The sequence below is a fragment of the Sabethes cyaneus genome, chromosome 2 (assembly GCF_943734655.1).
Source record: "Sabethes cyaneus chromosome 2, idSabCyanKW18_F2, whole genome shotgun sequence".
NCBI lineage: Eukaryota > Metazoa > Arthropoda > Insecta > Diptera > Culicidae > Sabethes > Sabethes cyaneus.
In genome coordinates this window covers 147,825,814-147,848,241 of record NC_071354.1, presented here as the reverse complement: position 1 = coordinate 147,848,241, position 22,428 = coordinate 147,825,814, and the positions used below count along the sequence as shown (strand labels likewise).

Below are 22,428 nucleotides of genomic sequence, written 5' to 3'. Positions count from 1 at the left end.
CAGACAGACAGACAGACAGACAGACAGACAGACAGACAGACAGACAGACAGACAGACAGACAGACAGACAGACAGACAGACAGACAGACAGACAGACAGACAGACAGACAGACAGACAGACAGACAGACAGACAGACAGACAGACAGACAGACAGACAGACAGACAGACAGACAGACAGACAGACAGACAGACAGACAGACAGACAGACAGACAGACAGACAGACAGACAGACAGACAGACAGACAGACAGACAGACAGACAGACAGACAGACAGACAGACAGACAGACAGACAGACAGACAGACAGACAGACAGACAGACAGACAGACAGACAGACAGACAGACAGACAGACAGACAGACAGACAGACAGACAGACAGACAGACAGACAGACAGACAGACAGACAGACAGACAGACAGACAGACAGACAGACAGACAGACAGACAGACAGACAGACAGACAGACAGACAGACAGACAGACAGACAGACAGACAGACAGACAGACAGACAGACAGACAGACAGACAGACAGACAGACAGACAGACAGACAGACAGACAGACAGACAGACAGACAGACAGACAGACAGACAGACAGACAGACAGACAGACAGACAGACAGACAGACAGACAGACAGACAGACAGACAGACAGACAGACAGACAGACAGACAGACAGACAGACAGACAGACAGACAGACAGACAGACAGACAGACAGACAGACAGACAGACAGACAGACAGACAGACAGACAGACAGACAGACAGACAGACAGACAGACAGACAGACAGACAGACAGACAGACAGACAGACAGACAGACAGACAGACAGACAGACAGACAGACAGACAGACAGACAGACAGACAGACAGACAGACAGACAGACAGACAGACAGACAGACAGACAGACAGACAGACAGACAGACAGACAGACAGACAGACAGACAGACAGACAGACAGACAGACAGACAGACAGACAGACAGACAGACAGACAGACAGACAGACAGACAGACAGACAGACAGACAGACAGACAGACAGACAGACAGACAGACAGACAGACAGACAGACAGACAGACAGACAGACAGACAGACAGACAGACAGACAGACAGACAGACAGACAGACAGACAGACAGACAGACAGACAGACAGACAGACAGACAGACAGACAGACAGACAGACAGACAGACAGACAGACAGACAGACAGACAGACAGACAGACAGACAGACAGACAGACAGACAGACAGACAGACAGACAGACAGACAGACAGACAGACAGACAGACAGACAGACAGACAGACAGACAGACAGACAGACAGACAGACAGACAGACAGACAGACAGACAGACAGACAGACAGACAGACAGACAGACAGACAGACAGACAGACAGACAGACAGACAGACAGACAGACAGACAGACAGACAGACAGACAGACAGACAGACAGACAGACAGACAGACAGACAGACAGACAGACAGACAGACAGACAGACAGACAGACAGACAGACAGACAGACAGACAGACAGACAGACAGACAGACAGACAGACAGACAGACAGACAGACAGACAGACAGACAGACAGACAGACAGACAGACAGACAGACAGACAGACAGACAGACAGACAGACAGACAGACAGACAGACAGACAGACAGACAGACAGACAGACAGACAGACAGACAGACAGACAGACAGACAGACAGACAGACAGACAGACAGACAGACAGACAGACAGACAGACAGACAGACAGACAGACAGACAGACAGACAGACAGACAGACAGACAGACAGACAGACAGACAGACAGACAGACAGACAGACAGACAGACAGACAGACAGACAGACAGACAGACAGACAGACAGACAGACAGACAGACAGACAGACAGACAGACAGACAGACAGACAGACAGACAGACAGACAGACAGACAGACAGACAGACAGACAGACAGACAGACAGACAGACAGACAGACAGACAGACAGACAGACAGACAGACAGACAGACAGACAGACAGACAGACAGACAGACAGACAGACAGACAGACAGACAGACAGACAGACAGACAGACAGACAGACAGACAGACAGACAGACAGACAGACAGACAGACAGACAGACAGACAGACAGACAGACAGACAGACAGACAGACAGACAGACAGACAGACAGACAGACAGACAGACAGACAGACAGACAGACAGACAGACAGACAGACAGACAGACAGACAGACAGACAGACAGACAGACAGACAGACAGACAGACAGACAGACAGACAGACAGACAGACAGACAGACAGACAGACAGACAGACAGACAGACAGACAGACAGACAGACAGACAGACAGACAGACAGACAGACAGACAGACAGACAGACAGACAGACAGACAGACAGACAGACAGACAGACAGACAGACAGACAGACAGACAGACAGACAGACAGACAGACAGACAGACAGACAGACAGACAGACAGACAGACAGACAGACAGACAGACAGACAGACAGACAGACAGACAGACAGACAGACAGACAGACAGACAGACAGACAGACAGACAGACAGACAGACAGACAGACAGACAGACAGACAGACAGACAGACAGACAGACAGACAGACAGACAGACAGACAGACAGACAGACAGACAGACAGACAGACAGACAGACAGACAGACAGACAGACAGACAGACAGACAGACAGACAGACAGACAGACAGACAGACAGACAGACAGACAGACAGACAGACAGACAGACAGACAGACAGACAGACAGACAGACAGACAGACAGACAGACAGACAGACAGACAGACAGACAGACAGACAGACAGACAGACAGACAGACCAGCTTGGGTCATTCGTGACTTCTGTGGGTTGGGATTTGAACAGGGGTTCTCGGCGTGAGATGCGTGAATGGCCACCACTACACCGGGTCTGACCCCTAGCAAGATTTTTATACAATGATATTAGTTCCTTTCAGTAAATTTAATATAATCTGTTATGCCAGTTTGCTTGTGTTCTCTCGTAGCCTATGTCTTGATGAAGTTCGCGGACATTTTCTGTATCTTCGTTTTTTTGTTTTCTGTTTAAATTCAATCTAAGTTTGCGCTTTTTTAACTTGTTATCGACAAATGCTGTAGTAACCGGTATCAAATTTTGGGAACAGGCTCAGTACAAAAGGAAAACACACGTGTGTGAATGAACCCGACACAAAATTATTCCTACGCCGCCGTTGCCGATTATCTAACCACAGGGTTATTCAAAATGTCATCTAAAAATGTCATTATGCCAAAATATCATCACGTCAAATTGTCATCATGTCAAAATGTCATGTCCAAATGTCATCATGTCATCATGTCAAAATATCGAAATGTCATCTTGTCAAATTATCATCATGTCAAAATGTCATCACGACAAAATGTCATGTTAAAATATCAAAATGCTCAAATGTCAAAATGTTAAAATGTCATCATGTCAAAATGTCAAAAATTAAAAATATCAAGTTGTCAAAATGTCAAATTGTCAAGATGGCAAAATGTTATGTCAAAATGTCATCATGTGAAAATGTCAAAGTGTTATGTCAAAATGTCAAATGACTATGGCAAATGTCAAAATGTTAAAGTGACAAAATGTCAAATGTCAAAATGTAATCACGACAAAATGTCAGTGTCAAAATGTCAAAACGTCATCACGTTAAAATGTCATGTCAACTTGTCAAAATGTCATCATGTCAAAATGTCAACATGTTAAAATGTCAGATTGTCAAAATGTTAAAATGACAAAATGTTATCATTTCAAAATGTCAACATGTTAAAATTTCAGAATGTCAAAATGTCAAAATATTAAAATGTCAAAATGTCAAAATGTCAAAATGTCAAAATGTCAAAATGTCAAAATGTCAAAATGTCAAAATGTCAAAATGTCATCATGTCAAAATGTCAAAATGTCAAAATGTCAAAATGTCAAAATGTCAAAATGTCAAAATGTCAAAATGTCAAAATGTCAAAATGTCAAAATGTCAAAATGTCAAAATGTCAAAATGTCAAAATGTCAAAATGCAAAATGTCAAAATGTCAAAATGTCAAAATGTCAAAATGTCAAAATGTCAAAATGTCAAAATGTCAAAATGTCAAAATGTCAAAATGTCAAAATGTCAAAATGTCAAAATGTCAAAATGTCAAAATGTCAAAATGTCAAAATGTCAAAATGTCAAAATGTCAAAATGTCAAAATGTCAAAATGTCAAAATGTCAAAATGTCAAAATGTCAAAATGTCAAAATGTCAAAATGTCAAAATGTCAAAATGTCAAAATGTCAAAATGTCAAAATGTCAAAATGTCAAAATGTCAAAATGTCAAAATGTCAAAATGTCAAAATGTCAAAATGTCAAAATGTCAAAATGTCAAAATGTCAAAATGTCAAAATGTCAAAATGTCAAAATGTCAAAATGTCAAAATGTCAAAATGTTAAAATGTTAAAATGTCAAAATATCAAAATATGTATGAGACGCGGGACTCAACTTGTTCGACATAGTGCCATTGCACATCAGCATTCTCCAATCATCGTGCATACTAATATCAGCCAATCTTTTCCTGCCGTTGCGACGCGCAAACGTATCACAGCGTCGACAAGGTACTGGTCAGGTGTATAAATATGCGCTGAGTTTTTGGCATCAAGAAGGCTTCTTCTCTATTTTCGGTAGATGCAGATGTGGTCAATTTGATTTTCTGTTCGGTCATCGCGGGAAACCGTATGTGTTGATCTATGGGAAATGAGTGCTTCACCTATGATCACGTTGTTACCACAAAGTTCCTGTAAACAATTCACCATTTTCACTCATCTCTCCTAGGTAATGGCGTCCCATGATACGTTCAAGGTCCGCGTTGTTTAGGCTAATGTTTGCATTGAAGTCACCTAAGTGGATTAAAATACCCCCCTTTGGGATTTTCTTAACCACTGCACGTAGAAACTCTCTTTCTGCAGCAGGGTACCGGCAGCATTTGCGGGTGCATAGCGCTGGATTGGAGTAAGGTTTCTAACTCGTTTTCAAAATCTGGCTGCGATTATTCTTCCGTTTATCGGTCCCTACTTCCCCAGGACTGCATGGGCCCCTTGACTCAGTAGAAATTCAACTCCTCTTTTTCAAGTAGTATTTTCATCTCAAATGCCCGAATCAAGCAAGACTTGCTCAGACGATTTCTTGTGTTCTTCAGTATCCGGCCGACGGACCGCACCCATCCCAAGGAGCTTCAGGTGGCTAATTTCACTTGTAAGTAAACCCAATTTGCCGTGCTCGGTAAGATTCGCTCCACGTTTCGATTCGTGTTCGTATTTTTGAGCTAAACGTCGTTGCCCGTTTTTGTGCTAAACGTCCAGATCGATTACAGAACAACTTAAAGATATTTATTAATGGAAATTTGTTTAAAAAAAAGTTAAATCTCTGGAAAACAGCTTCTTTGAACTTTCTTTGCAATTTTCTTCAACTGCGGTATTTTTTTTTACAATTTATTGATAGCGATGCGATGTTTGAAGTTGTCATCAATTTTCGTGAGATATAAAGAAGGACAACAATATAATATATTTTATAGTGATGCAGTAACTCAATGTCTTCACATTCAATTATAAATCATCTGTGGTAATAGCGATTTGCAAAATAAATTCATCTTTTATCTGATCCAGTGCCGATTCGCACTTTTACCCCACTAGCGGGGCAAAAATGCGAATACCGCGGGGCAAAAGTGCGAAGCTCGAATCCATGAAATTAGCACAGCAGTAGCTAACAAAACCATATTATCTTCAATCTGCGCTATTTTTCGGTAAGGAATATTCTCAATTTGCACCTTTCCTATTTTGCGCTGGTGTATTGCAGCCTCTGTTAGATCGAAACTTTTCCAAACGTTTGTTTTTTGTTTCATCAGCGGAAAAGCATTGTTTTCCTTCGGCCAACATCTGTAGAGCACACAGTTTTCTGCAGATCTTCCATTTCTAGTATCTGTAATATAGTACCTAAAGCTGTATATAATTAGCTATACATTTTTGCCTCGTCCATGAATCGCGCTTTTACCCCGTCCGTGAATCGCACTTTTACCCCGCTTGGCGCTTGAGGAGGTTAGATTAAATTACGGAAAAGCGAAATATATGTTGTAAATTCTTTTCACCGTATTTTCAAAACAGATGTTTGAGTGATGTAAAACGCTGCTACAAATTTTCGACAAGTAATATCCTCCTGTTGATATCGAAAAATTACATCAAAACCGCCCTAAAATAACATTTGCACATAACTCAGCAACTATGCTTCGTAAGTAACCAAAGTTTACGTAAGATTCAAGCTGTCAAAGTAGTCACCCATCCATGCCAATGTAGTCAATTTACTCAGAATCTGCACCGATAAATCATTGAATCGCACTTTTACCCGCATCGCACTTTTACCCCTCCTTACTCTATATAAAACCTATTCATACGACACTGAATATTTGACCTATGATTTTTTCAACTAAGACTAAAAGACGAAAGTAAAAATATCACCAAAACGAAATGTGAAATGTGATAGAAATAAAATTGCTTATTGATTTTCAATCTAAAACATAACAAACAATATCACTGGTTCAGCTGAAATGCACCGAACACTGCATGAAAGTCTCATTCATCACTTAATCACCGGAGCGCTCTACCGTAGCTAGTGATTGTCAAAAACTGCGAAATCCACAAATTAGTTTCTCACACCACGAATGCTACTCTTTCGATTCATTTTTCAGTCACATGCAGTAGTATTTCAAACAGACTATAGCCGGCAGCTCAGCTCGAAGGATATTTTTCCCTTATTATTATGGTGTGTGGATTTTCTTCCTATTTACGGTCGGGGTGGCGCGGGCGATTTTGCTGGTCATAACTGCTGACGGTTGCTGTCACCGGAGACTACCACTGCTATTAGAAACAGTGCAGTGTGCCCGAGACTACGTGAGCAAACGGGTTTGACTTTGTCCCAATCCTACTACGTACCTACTGTGAAAATGCTTCCAGAAAGTGAGACGTACCTCGTACCGGGAAAGCAATATGTTTCCAGTTTACCACACTTATTCTCGGTCGTCATTTGATTTTTCATCTCATTTCTTCGCTTGCCACGGGATAGTCCTTGCCTAGTAGAGGATTGTTTCCATAACTGGTGTTTTACTTCCGAAGTGGCACCGAGGGAATTTTATTGTATCGCAAAATAATTTTTCTTGACAAACGTCAGAAATGAATAATATTTTAAGTATATTGTTGTCTTAAAATCTCAATTACTGTGCAATTGAAACTAAAATTATAAACCAACAGTTTTTGAAGTGTTCCATTCGACTACTGCAACTCTTTCGTTTAGGAACATCCGACAATTGTCTGATAGTTGGTATTTCTATGCGGTGCTTATATTAAATGTGGTTTGTGGTTTTTCGAATACAACTTATGCGATTCACGCTGAAGGATTTGCACTAGCACATAACAGACAGCTGCTTCCAGAATACAGTGTACACCCAAAATAGGAATAGTTATCTATTAGTTAGATAACTCAATGCTATAGTGTAATGATCTTTTAAAATATGTTGTGAGATTAATACTTGTTTCTTAATCTAAATTCTTGGTCTAAATCTGAATGATTGTTAAAAATCCTTAACCCTCATTTTCGAAGTACGTTCAACAGTGAGATCGACTGTAACGATTGGCTGTGGAGGCTGGGTCGTGAGATTATGGCCCAGGAATAAATCCTGTTTGCTCCGTTTCGTCGGAAAAGCTATCGTAACGGTTGCTGTTGGGGTCGGGACTAGATGTTGTAGCATTTCTTGAGAAATGAAAAACGAACATAAATTTTCAGCTAAAACAAGTGCATGCAGAATGATGGGTGAACTATTGGAGAAGTAAAAATATTTCTGGTCCAGCAATGCAAGCGAGTATTTCGGGGTGAAATGCTGTTATGGTAGAGTCTGGATGGATATAAATTTATTTGCCGGCTCATGACATTTCAATTAAGTTTTTATTGAGGCACTGTCAACAGATGAATGGTTTGAACTGAGATGTTCAAAAAATAGAAACCCTTTCGTTGGAAATAATCATTTACGATCCAACTAACAAATATTAACAGCAGGAAATATTCTGGAAAGTAAAGCATCTGACCATAAAATTCACTGTAATGCAAGTTAGAACGTTTTCATTGTAATGTGTTTCAAATTTCATAACTTTAAGCTATTAAAACTTGAAAATATTTATTTGAAATACCTATACGTTTGTAAGATCCGGAGATTCACTTAATCTTTATTAGTGAAGATTTAAGAGATTACAAGAGAGTCAAGAGATTTTCATATTCATCAATAAATATGTTATATGTATTTTCTAAAAAAATCTTAGCGCACAAAATCACTACGCCAATATAAACCCAAATGCTACTTTAATTTAGTTATCATCCTAAAAAAATTTTTTTACACATGTACTCGTCTCTGAATTAATTTCGTTTCTATTAGCCGGACTCCATTTGTGGCTCCTACTTGGTGGAAACTTTAAAATTCCCGAGCAAACATTTACTGGCCAGGTTATATTTACATTTTCGCTTTGTCCCTGGGGCAACAGTCGCAGCAGCAGCGATGCCGATGCTTACTCTTTTCGCTGCTCGGATGCTGATTATTATGCTGCTTTTGAGTTGCACGTTGCGGCAAAAGTCGACATGGTGGTCCACGTGGTTTGCCACTATCCAGAGCAAGACCGGGATTTTGTCGTGGCGTACAAAAAGGACTTCACCCGGACCGTACAACTACACGGTTGGATGCCAGCCAGCCATCGAGACCTTAAACAATGGGTAAAAGTAAAGAGAGAGAGATAGACAGATAGAGAGAGAAAGAAACGGACAGACAATGAAAGCTTCTCGTTTCAACCTGTAGTTATGGAAAGTGGAGTCGGCGAGACGAAACTTCCGGAAGTTGGGAAGGAAATGTGCACTTCAAGAGCAACAACCTGTTGATAATATTATTTGGTTTGAGGATGAGATATAGAGGAACTTTACCGGCAAGTGGAGCACACAGCGCACACTTGACTTCAAGTTGACAATGAACTCTCTCGAGGTGAAGTTTATTGTGGGTAAGCGGCGAGACTGCACGAAACCGGTGTCCTTCCGCTGAGCTCGGAGGAAAGATCCTATCAACGAGCTCGTTGTCATCGACCGAAGTGTTCCTCGTTCGGCATGCATGTCTAGGGAGAGTAAATCTTCTTTCAATAGATGATAATTGACGTGAGGTATTCTTTTCCTTCCGTTTTGTGCACCATTGATCGATAATACGAGCACGGAAGCTTGCTCCTCTACCAAGGCAGCACTTCACGGTTCACTACTGACTGGTGCTATATCAATATCCAGCATTTTGTGGAGCCGATATGAGGGAAAACGATTTAAACCGTTATTGCGGCAATTGATTTCTACTTGCTATCACACTTGAAGGCGTTGGTAATATGCCACTAAATCATTCTGGTTGTGTAAATTGTTTGAATGTTAGATTGTAGTTTTGTGCTGTAATTTAGCGTCGCATAGTAAATGACTTCAGCGGATTCTCCTCGTGTAGGATATGTATTACTGTAAATTAAAAATACTGGTAAAAATTTATATAGAACGAAACCGAAGTAAGAGTAGTAGGAACCCACAGCAAACCGAATCATCGGTTTCGAATTCAAGTGAATAGCGAGTGCCGATCGAACATCTCCATCATAAAAATCAGTGCCCAAACGTTCATTAAATTAAGTCGTAAATCATTGAAAATTAGATTTAATTCATCAGTGACCGCGCGTTGAACGGCCTGATTCATTATATTGTTGTTTGTACCTGTCACTTATCGCGGGTCATTTATCGAAGAGGGTATGTCTGTTGCGCGAACAAGAATACCTATTGCATTACCCTATGCAATGCTATGCAAATTTTCGTAATGGACGTTGAATTATTCGTGACGGTTTATCCATTTCAGTGTTTTAACTAAAACCACAATCTTAGTAAATACAACCAATCCCACTTGTATGATCAATATTGTTTGTTAATGTGAAATAAAATATGAGAAAACATGACATTCCAGTTTATTGATTTTTGCATTCTTCAATAGCATGTACTCTTTTCCCATAATTTCCCGAATTTATCTAAACAAATTCCCTATCTACATTTTGTTACAGAACTTGTTAACTCATAACTCGCAATTGATTCGTATTGGACGAACTGTTTCAAAAACTTCTCGCAGGCTCCTTAACTGATTTGAAAAAATTGATTGCATTGATTGAAGAGCCTCTCGAACCCTTACTTACAATTTTACTTTCGATTAAACTTGTGACTAAAATAATCAATGAAATTGAAGCTATAAAGTTAGATTTATTTTTTCGAGTGCCTTTGCAAATCGGTATTTGCAAATCCCGTCTTCACTTTTCTCTTGAGAACCTAAACACTTGTTTCGTAGTTTAATAGACATTGGCAATAGCAATATTATCCCTCAAAACGAGGGGAACGTCAGCTTAGCCTTTTCCAATACCTAACACTAATGTCGATTAATAAATTTGAAATCTATCGTCACAATCAAATCAGATCTACTGCTATATTAACCCAAATAATTCAATAAAAAAATTAACATAGCCTACTATTATTTCGGTAAACAGAATCAGGCGCTGCTTTAAATGTCATCAAGTGGAGGCGCGTGTGCTTATTTTTGGAATTGAACGTTAGGAATGTTAGGAATTGAATGTAAGCTTCGCTAGTTCGCAGCTCAGAATTTCTTCGACCGGATTTTAGAAGAACTGATTACGGACAAAATGAGCTAATCAGAGCTAGGGTAAAGAACTAGTTTTAAGCAGTCTAAGCGGGTCACTGATTGTTTTACTTTATTACAAGCGATGGGTTGACTAAGTGGGGGATATCAGCATACCAATCTTCTTGCTATCTTTAGTTCTTCAAGCTGTTACCATTGGAAGACACTATTGTTGAGCTAAACTTTTGATTTTTCGCTTTAAAAGTTGGAGCGGCGGAACTAATTTTGAACACACCGAACCCATTTTCACCCTCAAGGTGCTATTTTAAGCAATCCTGAAATCTGAATTTTTTTACGTCCCGTTAAAAAATCCCTCGAACTTTTCCCCCTATTCAGTAAGTTCGCGTTCCTATCCGCGACCTACTAATCGGCATCTGATGCGTAATCGGCATAGCGTATCGGCATAGATGCGTAAAATGCCATCTGTCTAAATTGTTTATCGGGGCATACACTCACCAAACGGTATTCGTCGTCTCTTTTATTCTCTGGTGTTCTTATGGGAAACTGCGAGTTTGACGTCTCACTCGCTGTTCATAAGGATGGTGGGAGAACAAAAGAGGTAAACATATAGCAGTACAAACGATCCGAGTACAAACGATCAGAACAGTGTTGTCAAAGCAAATAACATTGAAACACATCGTTGCTTTATTAAATCACTGAGAAAATCTTCGAAAATTATTGAAAAAGCTGTCTTTTGTGTTGTTTTTAATAAAGAAAAATTAATTATGAACATACATTTCTCTTGAAAGTTGTTGGGGATGTGGCTGGTCCTTCGTCTGGCCTTCGATAGCCGATGTTGAGTGTATGGAGAATAAGCCGGTTATTCCTTGCAACCGGATTTCCTTCCGTTGATCCGTCCCTGGATCGTGCCTTGGATGTCACCACCGAAATTGATTTAAAACACCGAGTAGTTACGGAAACACACTGTCTTTACTTAACGATTGTATATTAATAACTAGGTAATTGGCTTAATCTAAGTTAACAAAGGTTTAATTGCTTGGGACGGAGGATCGACCTCTAGCGTCCGATTTCGACCGTTAATGGGAAGCGACTGATCTCCCTCTGATCAGATTCGATCATGCAGCATCCACTCTCCTGAGATATGACGATAGCGTTAGCGGCTGCTTAGTTATGGACGTGCTCCGGTCACTCCAACTAGCTCCCTCTCGCTTATTGATTGATCGATTTTGGCTGCGTGCGTTCGGATATATATATAGAGTTACCAAACATCTTCACCCGCCCTGAAGTAGTTAGACTTCTGAAAGAAAAGGAGTGAGAGTATTCTCTTCGACGCACTGGATGACATTATTGAATTGGAACGATTACTGGCTTGACTCCGACTCCGTTGTACTCTCAACCTGAGGTAGAAAGCAAAGTTTCTCAACCGGTCGCGTGAGATAACCTGTAGCAGTTTTGATTGTGACGACTCTGACGACCTCATCTGCTCCTGGATGTAGTTCGTGGATTCGTCCCAACTTCCATCGCATTGGCGGCTGATTAGCCTCCATAATAACCACCAGTCGACCAATTTCCACCTTCACTGGCAGCTCCCAATTTTTCGTTCGGCTCTGAAGCTGTACCAAATATTCCGTTTTCCAACGTTTCCAAAAGTCTTGCAACTGACGCTGGACTAATTGCCAATGGCTGAGACGATTCAACGGGACAGTACTGTAATCTGGTTCCGGGACGGCTTGAAGAGATTCACCAGTCAAAAAATGTGCTGGTGTCAATGGTCGCAAGTCCAACGGATCATCAGACATTGGCGTTAGTGGCCTAGAGTTTAGGCATGCTTCCACCTGCACCAACAACGTTACAAAATCCTCAGCTGACACCGGATTCCCGCCTAGGACCCGTAGTAGATGGTATTTTGTAGAACGAACGGCCGCCTCCCACAGCCCTCCAAAATGCGGGGCTGATGGCGGGTTGAAATGCCATTGAATGCCTTTCGACGAGCACTCCCTGGCCACAGCTTGTTGATGTTGAGAATCCTTTAGCAGCGCAAATAGTTCTCGTAGTTGGTTCCTAGCCCCTACAAAATTGGTCCCGTTGTCGGAATACATGTCCGATGACCTGCCCCGTCTGGCGAAAAATCTGCGCAGTGCCTGTAGGAACCGTTCTGTTGATAGGTCGGACACATGTTCCATGTGTACCGCCTTGGTGCTCATGCAAACAAATATCGCTACATAAGTTTTTATTGCAGTTTGTCGTCTTCCCGCTCGAATGTAAACAGGACCAAAATAGTCCACTCCGCATTTCACAAATGGTCTTGAAACTGTTACTCGCGCTGCCGGCAGTTCACCCATTTGCTGCCTGATAGCCCTTGGGTTTGCACGAAAGCACCTTTGACACCGATGTATAATTTTCCTCGCCACGTTTCGACCGCCCAATGGCCAAAAACGTTGCCTAACCGTAGCCAATAGTAATTGTAGTCCAGCGTGCAAAAGACTGTGATGATAATGCTGTAGTATTAATTCTGTCAATACATGTTTCGCCGGCAACACCATTGGGTGCTTCGCATCTGACGGCTCTTGCGAATGACCCAACCTTCCACCTACGCGTAATATACCATTTTCCGCTATCCTTGGATTAAACCACCTTAGTAACGAGTGGCGTGAAACGGCTTCACCCTTTGATAACCGTTTTATATCCTCAGCGAAAACTTCCTGTTGAACCTTCCGAACTATGATAAATTCCGCTTCTCGTAGTTCCGCCGATGTTAGAAACCCTTTCTGCACCTTTTCCTTAGGGATTTGACAATTATTTTTCCATCGTAGGCAGTATGCAGTTATTCGCAAAAGTTTAGTGTACGATGAAAATTTGGCAATGTATTCGTTAATGAAGCTGTACTCATTTACTACAGCGGAAGCTACTGTATGCCGTCTCTCTATCAGAGCTTCTTCCGAATGATCCTCCTGCCACTGAGGCCATTGATTCTTCTCCTCCTTCAGCCAGTCCGGCCCTTCCCACCACAAACTGCTTCGAATTAGTACGTCTGGGGTGACGCCACGGGAAATTAAATCTGCGGGATTACACAATCCCGGTACATGATGCCAAATATGATTTTCCGTTATAGCTTGAATTTTCGACACCCGATTAGCTATATAAGTAACCCAGCTGCTCGGGGAAGCTCGAATCCACCGTAAAACACACGTAGAATCCGTCCAAAAGTGCACTTCATAATTTGCTCCAATTGATTCCGCAACCTTCTCCCATAGTTGCGCCGTTAGCTTGGCACCGCATAATTCGAGTCGCGGTAAGGATTGTGTCTTCAGTGGTGCCACTTTAGACTTGGCGGTAAGAAGTTTAACTGTGACCTGCTTGCTTGTATCTATAGTCCTTACATATAGACAACCGCCATACGCTCGTTCCGAAGCGTCAGAAAAACAATGAATCTGGACTGATTCTGCATTTGGCGCAATCACACAGCGCGGAATGCGAATATCGTTTAGCAATGAGAGCTGGTGATGAAAGTTTCGCCAATCTGCGTCCAGCAACTCCGGCAGAGGAGAATCCCACTCCAATGGATGTCCGTTTTCGTTTCTTGCACTCCACAGCCGTTGCATGAAAATTTTGGCCAACGTAATAGTTGCACCTAAGAGCCCTAAAGGATCAAACAATGAAGCAATAATTGAAAGAACCTTCCGTTTTGTTAATGCTGTTTCAGGACATAGGTTAGCGATGTTGAAACGAAATTTTAATAAATCTGTTTTCGGTAGCCATGTTAAACCTAAAGCCTTTACTGTAGAATCCTGATCCCAGTTTATACCATTAGCTGGGAGCGCTAAATTGTCTTGCGAGATATCCTTTAATACTGCCGTACAGTTCGAGGCCCATTTCCTCAATCTAAATCCGCCGCCTTCCATCATTGCATCCAGTTGCACCCTCAAGTCTATAGCTGTTGCGATGTCATTTGCCCCAGTAATCACATCGTCCATATATACATCGTTTTCGATCACCTTTGCTGCTAACGGCCAACGAAGCGCTTCATCCAATGCAAGCTGCTTCAGCGTTCGCGTGGCTAGAAATGGTGCGGGTTTCGTCCCATACGTAACCGTCATTAGTTCGTAAGTTCCCACCTCGTCTGTTTCCCGAAATCGCCACAAAATACTCTGAAGCGGAGCGTCGGCAGGATTCATTTTTATTTGTCGAAACATTTTTTCGACATCCGCAACGAGCATAATTTGACGGGTCCTACACCGAAGTATAATTGACCGAAGATCCTGTTGGATGACCGGTCCCACCAGTAGAGCATCATTAACGGAAAGCGCAGTGGAAGTCTGGCACGAAGCGTCAAAGACCACTCGAACCTTCGTAGTGGTGCTATCCTCTTTCACAACCGGGTGATGTGGCAAGTAACATCTTTTAACTGTCGTGCTGTCGTTGTCAACCTGACGCATATGAGACAATGCCAGATATTCTGCCATGAAATCATGGTACTGTTTTCGTAGATTCTCGTTTCGAGCCAATCGTCGTTCCAATCCAAAAAATCGTTTGAGTGCTATCTCCCTCGATTCACCTAACTGTGCCAGAATGTTTTCCTTTATTGGTAGAGACACAGTGTATCGCCCGTTTGAGTCTCGTTGTACAGTAGTCCTAAAATGTTCCTCGCAGCGTGTTTCTTCTGGGGAATAATTCCGTGTGTCTTCCACTTCCTCGCAAGACCAAAACCTTTCCATTATCCTTTCTAAATTAACCGATGCTGCTACATTACAGGTGATTTGCGATGACCTGGGTAATGATGTTACTTCTCCTGACACTATCCAACCAAAGACTGAGTCGGTGAGAAGTGGCAATCCCTCGCCTAGGGAAATAGCCTTGCCAGTTTGAAAAAAGCCGAAGAATGATTGAATTCCTAGTACCAAGTCCACACAGTTCGATAGAAAGAATGATGGATCCGCAAGCTTAATACCTTGTGGGATATCCCATCCCGTAGTCTGCACCGATGTAGTTGGCAGATTAGCTGTAACCTTTGGCAATACAAGCAAACTCATAACCTGAGAGAATGAAGTATTCCGTGACTTAATGTTGGCGCGGATCATATGTTTCACCTTGGCCGAAGTAACGCCAATTCCAACAACAGAGACATCAACCCTTTCCTTAGTGATGCTCATTTGCTTACACAACCTTTCCGAAACAAAGTTGCATTCTGACCCTGAGTCCAGCAAAGCGCGTGCCGTGTGACTTGTACCTTCATCATCCTCGATGATAACTACCGCAGTAGCTAACAAGACCCTTGACGAATGTTTTTGCGCTATGTTGGCTGACCTTACTTGCCTATCAGCAATATTTGAATCCATTTTCGTGGTTACTTCAGTATTATCCCCTTGTAGTGGGGACGCAGATGCCCCTTCCATTGAAGCCATTCTGTTGTTGCTATCCGGTTCCGTCTTGAAACAAACCATAGTATGGTGCCGGCCCTTGCACCTTTTGCACGAGTATTTCGAAGAACAATCCTTTGACTGGTGGCCCTTTCTGAAGCAGTTCCTGCAGAGTGAATGCGTTCGAAGCAATGATTCCCTACCGGCCACTGTCATTCGCTGAAATTTCGGACACGAAGGTAGCCAATGGTTCTCCGAACATGCGTAACATTTCGCAGTAGAAGATTGTACCGCATTATGGCTAGCTCGTGTAGTGAACGCCTTGTTCCTGTGAGCTTGTTCCGGTTTCGTATCTGAGCCTTTAGCAGGCATAGATTCAAGTATCCGTAACCTACGGTGAAGAAACTCTGTTAGATCCTTGAGTGTGTCACTTTCCTTAGTAGACGACAACTCTTCCCACCCCCTTCGGGTGTAGGCATCCAGCCTAGAGCTTAGAATTTCGATCAATAATAAATCCTTATAGTCTGCAAGCTCGACAACTTGATCCAAGGTTTGAGTGGCCCTCTCAAATCCTTCCAGCAGCTTATGCAGTTCCGTTGCTGATTCCCTTACCACAACGGGTAATTTGAAAAGCGCTTGCACTTGCCTTCGCTTGAGCAATTTGCTATTATTATACCGCCTCAATAACGTGTCCCATGCAATCGAATAATTTCCCTTGGTTAATTTCAATGGATCAATTAATGCCTTGGCTTCTCCCTCTAGACAGCCCTTAAGGTAGTGCAGTTTTTCCACTTCCGATAGGTCTGCCTTCCGATGGATTAACGAGGTGAACAAATCTCGAAAGCTGAGCCATTCATCGATGTTGCCACCAAAACTCTGCAATTTTATTTGCGGGAGCCGCACGTGATCCCCTGATGCTACCATTGTAGTTTCGGTGCCCCTGACAGATTGTTCCAGTGTACCCGGATCTTGAAGCTCTTTGATCTTGTCCACTAAGAAAGCTTTCATCTCGTAGTAGCGATCTTCGAAAGCTATTCTGTCCTTGGTGAGTGAGTCTGCTTCTGCCTCGTAGTCCTCGTGAGTTTCTATCTCATTCATAACGTCGCCAGTTTTTTCCCATAGTTCATCTAGACGATCAAGACGAACTACTGCCTGGCTAGCCGTGGTAGTTTCATCAACAGTTTGCACGAATTTGGAAATGTTGGAAAGCGATGTTTGAAGACCTCGCAATTTAGTTTGTAACGACTTCAGGGATGGCGTCTTTTTCGCAGATGTTGAAGCAGCAGGCGGCATGATTGTACTCGGGTGAATTTGCAGGAAAAGGTAATTGGATGTAGTACTCCGAAAAATGTCTAACCTCGGCTAGACATATACTGTGTCAGCCTACCTGAGAAACTAACAACTGCACCGTCGACAAAATGATGTGCTGATCAACCCGTTGGATGATGTCCGTGTTGACCAGTCTTGTAAACCGAAATAACAATAACCAAATTCGCTGCAGTATGAAAATGTAACACCTTTACAGGAACTCAAAACCGCCTCAATGAATTCCTCCAAACAAATTTATCAGCCTGGATAAAGTATAGCCGGACTGATTAAACCACAAACGACAAATGCTCGTCTCCAGTAGAGTTGCCTAGTAAGCAATTCAGGGCTCCGTTCCAAAAAAAATGATGTCACGTTGTCGAAGAGGAAATTTTATTTTAACGGTAGTATCCAATATCCAGCAACGGCCGGGCATATACCAAAATGTAATTTTACCTGGGAAAACTGATTGTTGAACGTTGCCCAGCTATCAGCTTCCTATGCGATCTGCGATTCACCAAATCGCCTTCAATTTCGCTCCGAAAACGTTGATTAAGCATGCACCCATGCAAGCATGCAATTTACACCAGTTGGATCACCAGTGCAATAATTGAGGTTGTGAACACGAGGATACAAGAATCGGTGTTAGAATCACGAAATAAATTGTCCATCGGCTGGACATAGACTATGCTCCTTACTAACCTGACAGGCCGTAGAGCACCACCGGTGACTCTACCGATGCGATCCGATGCGATGTCCTGGTTGCGCAACCTGCGCGTCCCTTTAGTCCTGCGATGGCGTCGGTTCAGTAGAACAAAGGCGCCGCTGCAGTTTGGCGATGGCGTCGTTGCAGTATAATGGATGAATAGTACAATAGCCCAATTGCTTCCCTTAGCAATGGCTACTATACAACGTGGCGTGGGTTGCCAAAAATAACCGTCCAGTGATTGTTCCCGTTTCCGAAAGCGCTGCCGTTGATTGTGTCCTACAATCGTCCTCCGAGTCCTTGAAACCAATCCGGTTCGAAGGACCAGCTATGTTGGGGATGTGGCTGGTCCTTCGTCTGGCCTTCGATAGCCGATGTTGAGTGTATGGAGAATAAGCCGGTTATTCCTTGCAACCGGATTTCCTTCCGTTGATCCGTCCCTGGATCGTGCCTTGGATGTCACCACCGAAATTGATTTAAAACACCGAGTAGTTACGGAAACACACTGTCTTTACTTAACGATTGTATATTAATAACTAGGTAATTGGCTTAATCTAAGTTAACAAAGGTTTAATTGCTTGGGACGGAGGATCGACCTCTAGCGTCCGATTTCGACCGTTAATGGGAAGCGACTGATCTCCCTCTGATCAGATTCGATCATGCAGCATCCACTCTCCTGAGATATGACGATAGCGTTAGCGGCTGCTTAGTTATGGACGTGCTCCGGTCACTCCAACTAGCTCCCTCTCGCTTATTGATTGATCGATTTTGGCTGCGTGCGTTCGGATATATATATAGAGTTACCAAACAAAAGTATTGAACCACGTTTTCACCATAGGAGGTTTCAGGTAATTTCAAACTTAAAATTCTTATTTCCAGAACCGAAACAGTGTCTTGGCAACACGATAGTTCATCAGTTGTGCTGCAGCTGCTGCTAGTGGTGAACAGGTTCCGTCAATTCAGAATCTGTTTTCAGTTTTGTTAGAAAATAATAAAACTTTTGGCTAGTGACAAAGACTTACATAATAGGAAAAAAGAGACTGAATAATATGGTATGTGACAATTGAGTGCTTGACTTTCAGAGTGGTTGTAATCAGTGCTGAAAATTTGATGAATTCGTTAGTAGCGAGGTGGCGATTGCTGAAGAGCAGCTGAAAAATGTACGTTTTTGGACAACAATTTTTAATTCATCATATTTCTTGTCGGAAACTCAGTAAATTGTGTTTGTATGAATCAAATGTATGGTTAAGTGATTTGTGAAGATGATCCTATCAAAAGATTTTGAAAATATGAATAAAAAAGTGCATTTTCGGATCATTTATGTTCAACTGATTAAAATAGGCAACACTGCTTAACTCGTTCCTTACCCTATGTGTTGTATGTTTAATCGTGTATGTAGTCACTTTTATTTTAATTGTTTTCGAAATCGCTTGCAAAGTTTGAATGTAATCTAGTTAGCATGTTAGTGTGTTAGTACGTCAGTAGTAATTTAGTAATGTTTTATTCATGTAGACACTGTTGTCAGGTGGATCAATGTTAATAAATGTAAATGTAAATCTAAATGTTACGTTATTGACTTCTCCTAAGGGCCTTAACCTCTGTCTATTCCAGCGTTAATACATGGGTAAGTAGTTCGCTCAATCTGGTTCAGAACTCCGTTGACCACCGTCAAGTACACAATGATCTACACAGGAATGCGATCATAAATGTAGCTTAAGATTCTTCACAAGGGTTATACTGATGTCCCTAAAGCTGGCAGTACAAAGTTAGTAGAACATTAGCTGCACCATTCAGTTAACTGATGATCAATTAATGCTAAATAATGCTCCTAACGACGAATTTAATGCTCCATTGCTTCATAGGAATAAACAATGCACTGCTAGCTTTGATAAAGTTAGCAGTACATTTTCTTTTTCGCTCAATTTTTCATGGAAAATGACTACCAAATCTACCGAAATTATGTTTTTCCTGGAGCATTAAATGAGAAAAGCCGCCCTCCTTGATTAAACATTCGGCAATTAGACAACCTGCGAGTTGCGACGCGTGTACTGGATGAAGCTCTGTCATCCTCGGTGGAGTTAGATGTTTCGACCCTCAAAAATTTACTTACTTATGTGTTCATGTCCGCCGGTCCGGCAGAACAAAGGGATGAAATCAGAGATCTCCACTGCTGACGGTTACCCGCCATGGCTTTTACCTGTCGCCAGGATAGGTTCTTGTCTACAGTCTTGATGTCGTTGGCTAAGCTGCGTCGCCATGAGCCTCAGGGTCTGCCTCTTCTACGCTGTCTTTATGAATTCCAGTCGAGTGCTTCTCTGTAGATCTCGATCGCTCCTTTCCTCAAGGTGTGTTCGATCCACTTCTACCTACGTTCACGAATTTCTGTTGCTATCGGCCTTTGATGACACCGTCGACGGAGTTCCTCATCCAGTTGTCAGGCCACCAGCCACGAATGATATATCGCATCGGTTAATAAATACCTGCAATCTCCGCTGAGACGCACTACGTTTCGCAGGCATACAACAGTACGAATTAACCGTTTAAATTAAAGACTTGGGCTTTCGTACGTAGAGTGAGCTGGTTTGAGCGTCAAATGTTTCGCAGACCTGCACGGGCACCCCTGGCCTTCCTGATTCGAGTGGCTGTATCAGTCTTGGTACCACCATCGGGCGTTGTGTGGCTACCAAGATATTGAAAGGCGTCTACCTGCTTAACTTGTTGTCCCGCTACTGTGAAGTTGATGGAATTGTCAGAGTTGACTACCATAGACTTAGTTTTTGCTACAGTGACTGTGAGACCTGCTGCCCGGGAGCTCTCCGAGAGGTCATCAGTCCATCGCTTAAGCTGTTCTGTACGGTCAGTCAGCAGCTGGTCAGCTCTGTCCTTTAATGGCATCTTTGTATTCATCCTGGCACCACTAAGGCGGCGAGATATATCGTACAAGAAACGTATTTCCCCATTCATTGGCGGCGGAGGTTTTTCCTTATTCAGCTAGGGAGTTAGTCCAGGCTCTCTTGTCCCGCCTACAAGCACGTTTAACAGCCCTCTCCATTTCGACGTATCGTTGACGATCAGCTGTCTTAGCCGATCTGGTTCGCGCTCACTCTTTGCCGGCTGTCGCCTCTCTCCGCTCGTCGATCTTCTTCCAAGTTTCATCCGAAATCCACTCCCTCCGCCCGTTGCGCGCTTTGCCAACGGGTTCATCAATGGTCGTGATGAAAGCGTTCTTGATGCCGGTTTCACCTGGAAGCAACTTCAAGGCTCGGGATTCAAGTTGTTCGACAAAGGCCTTTTTCACCTTAGGATTTTCCAATCAGCGGACGTCGTAGCGGCACTTAAATATCTCCTCCGGTCGTTGGACACGTGCGACGTGCAAACGTATTTCAGCGATAACAAGATGATGGTCGGATGCGATATCAGCGCTGCGTTTGTTGCGTTGCGATGCAGATGTGGTCGATTTGGTTTTCTGTTCGACAGTCGCGGGAAACCCAAGTGACTTTATGTACTGGTCTATGGGGGAAGAGCGATATACTAATGACCATCTCGTTATTACCACAGAATTCTGTAAACAGCTCCCCGTTTTCGCTCATCTCTCCTAGGCCATGCAGTCTAATGACACACTCAATGTCCGCGTTGTTGGAGCCAATCTTCGCGTTGGAGTCGCCCGAGTGGATTTGGATCCCCCTTCGGGATTTTCTCAACCACGCTTTTCAGCTGGCTGTAAAAACTCTCTTTCTCCTGCATCTGTTGGCGCATAGTACTATATTGTTGTAAGGTTTCTAACCCGTGTTCTGAATCTGGCAACGATTATTCGCTCATTTATCGGTTCCCACTTCATTAGGGCCGCATGTGCCCCTGGGCTCAGTAGGAATCCAACTCCTCTTTCTCGAGTAGCATTTTCACCTCGAATGCCAGAGTAGAACAAGACTACCCCGGATGATGTCTAGTGTTCGCCAGTACCCGGCGAGAGGACCTCGCTCAGCCCCAGGATTTCAATCTTCGGACGGCTAGCTTTCCTTGCAAGTGGAGCCAGATTGCCATACTGGGCAAGGGTCAGTATATTTCATGTTCCAATTCGTGCCCGAGTTTTCATGCTAAAGGTCGTTACCAATGATCTAGATAGATTTCTTCTTTCATTTTCATTAACTTTTTGTGTTCCGGTACAGTAGGCGGGAGCCACTGTGCTCCATTTCCTATTAGCGTACGATAACCGAGGTTGCGTACCGAAGCCGGCACCACCTGGAGGTAGGAATAGGAGTTAGTGAACAGTGGTTATGGAATGCACATGTTCACCCTTTGCCAGACCGACCCTCGAAAAC

General features: G+C 42.8%; 1 protein-coding gene across 1 annotated transcript; it reads right to left on the bottom strand.

The window, feature by feature from the left end:
- Window positions 1-12,102: 12,102 nt before the first annotated feature.
- Window positions 12,103-17,391, bottom strand: LOC128736171 (uncharacterized). The gene has a single exon (XM_053830653.1). The coding sequence runs from the start codon at window positions 17,389-17,391 to the stop codon at window positions 12,103-12,105; it is 5,289 nt and encodes a 1,762-aa protein (XP_053686628.1).
- Window positions 17,392-22,428: the final 5,037 nt, after the last annotated feature.

Excerpts from the sequence above, each read along its gene's own strand:
- LOC128736171 (XM_053830653.1), bottom strand. The coding sequence starts at position 17,391 with ATGCCGCCTGCTGCTTCAACATCTGCGAAAAAGACGCCATCCCTGAAG.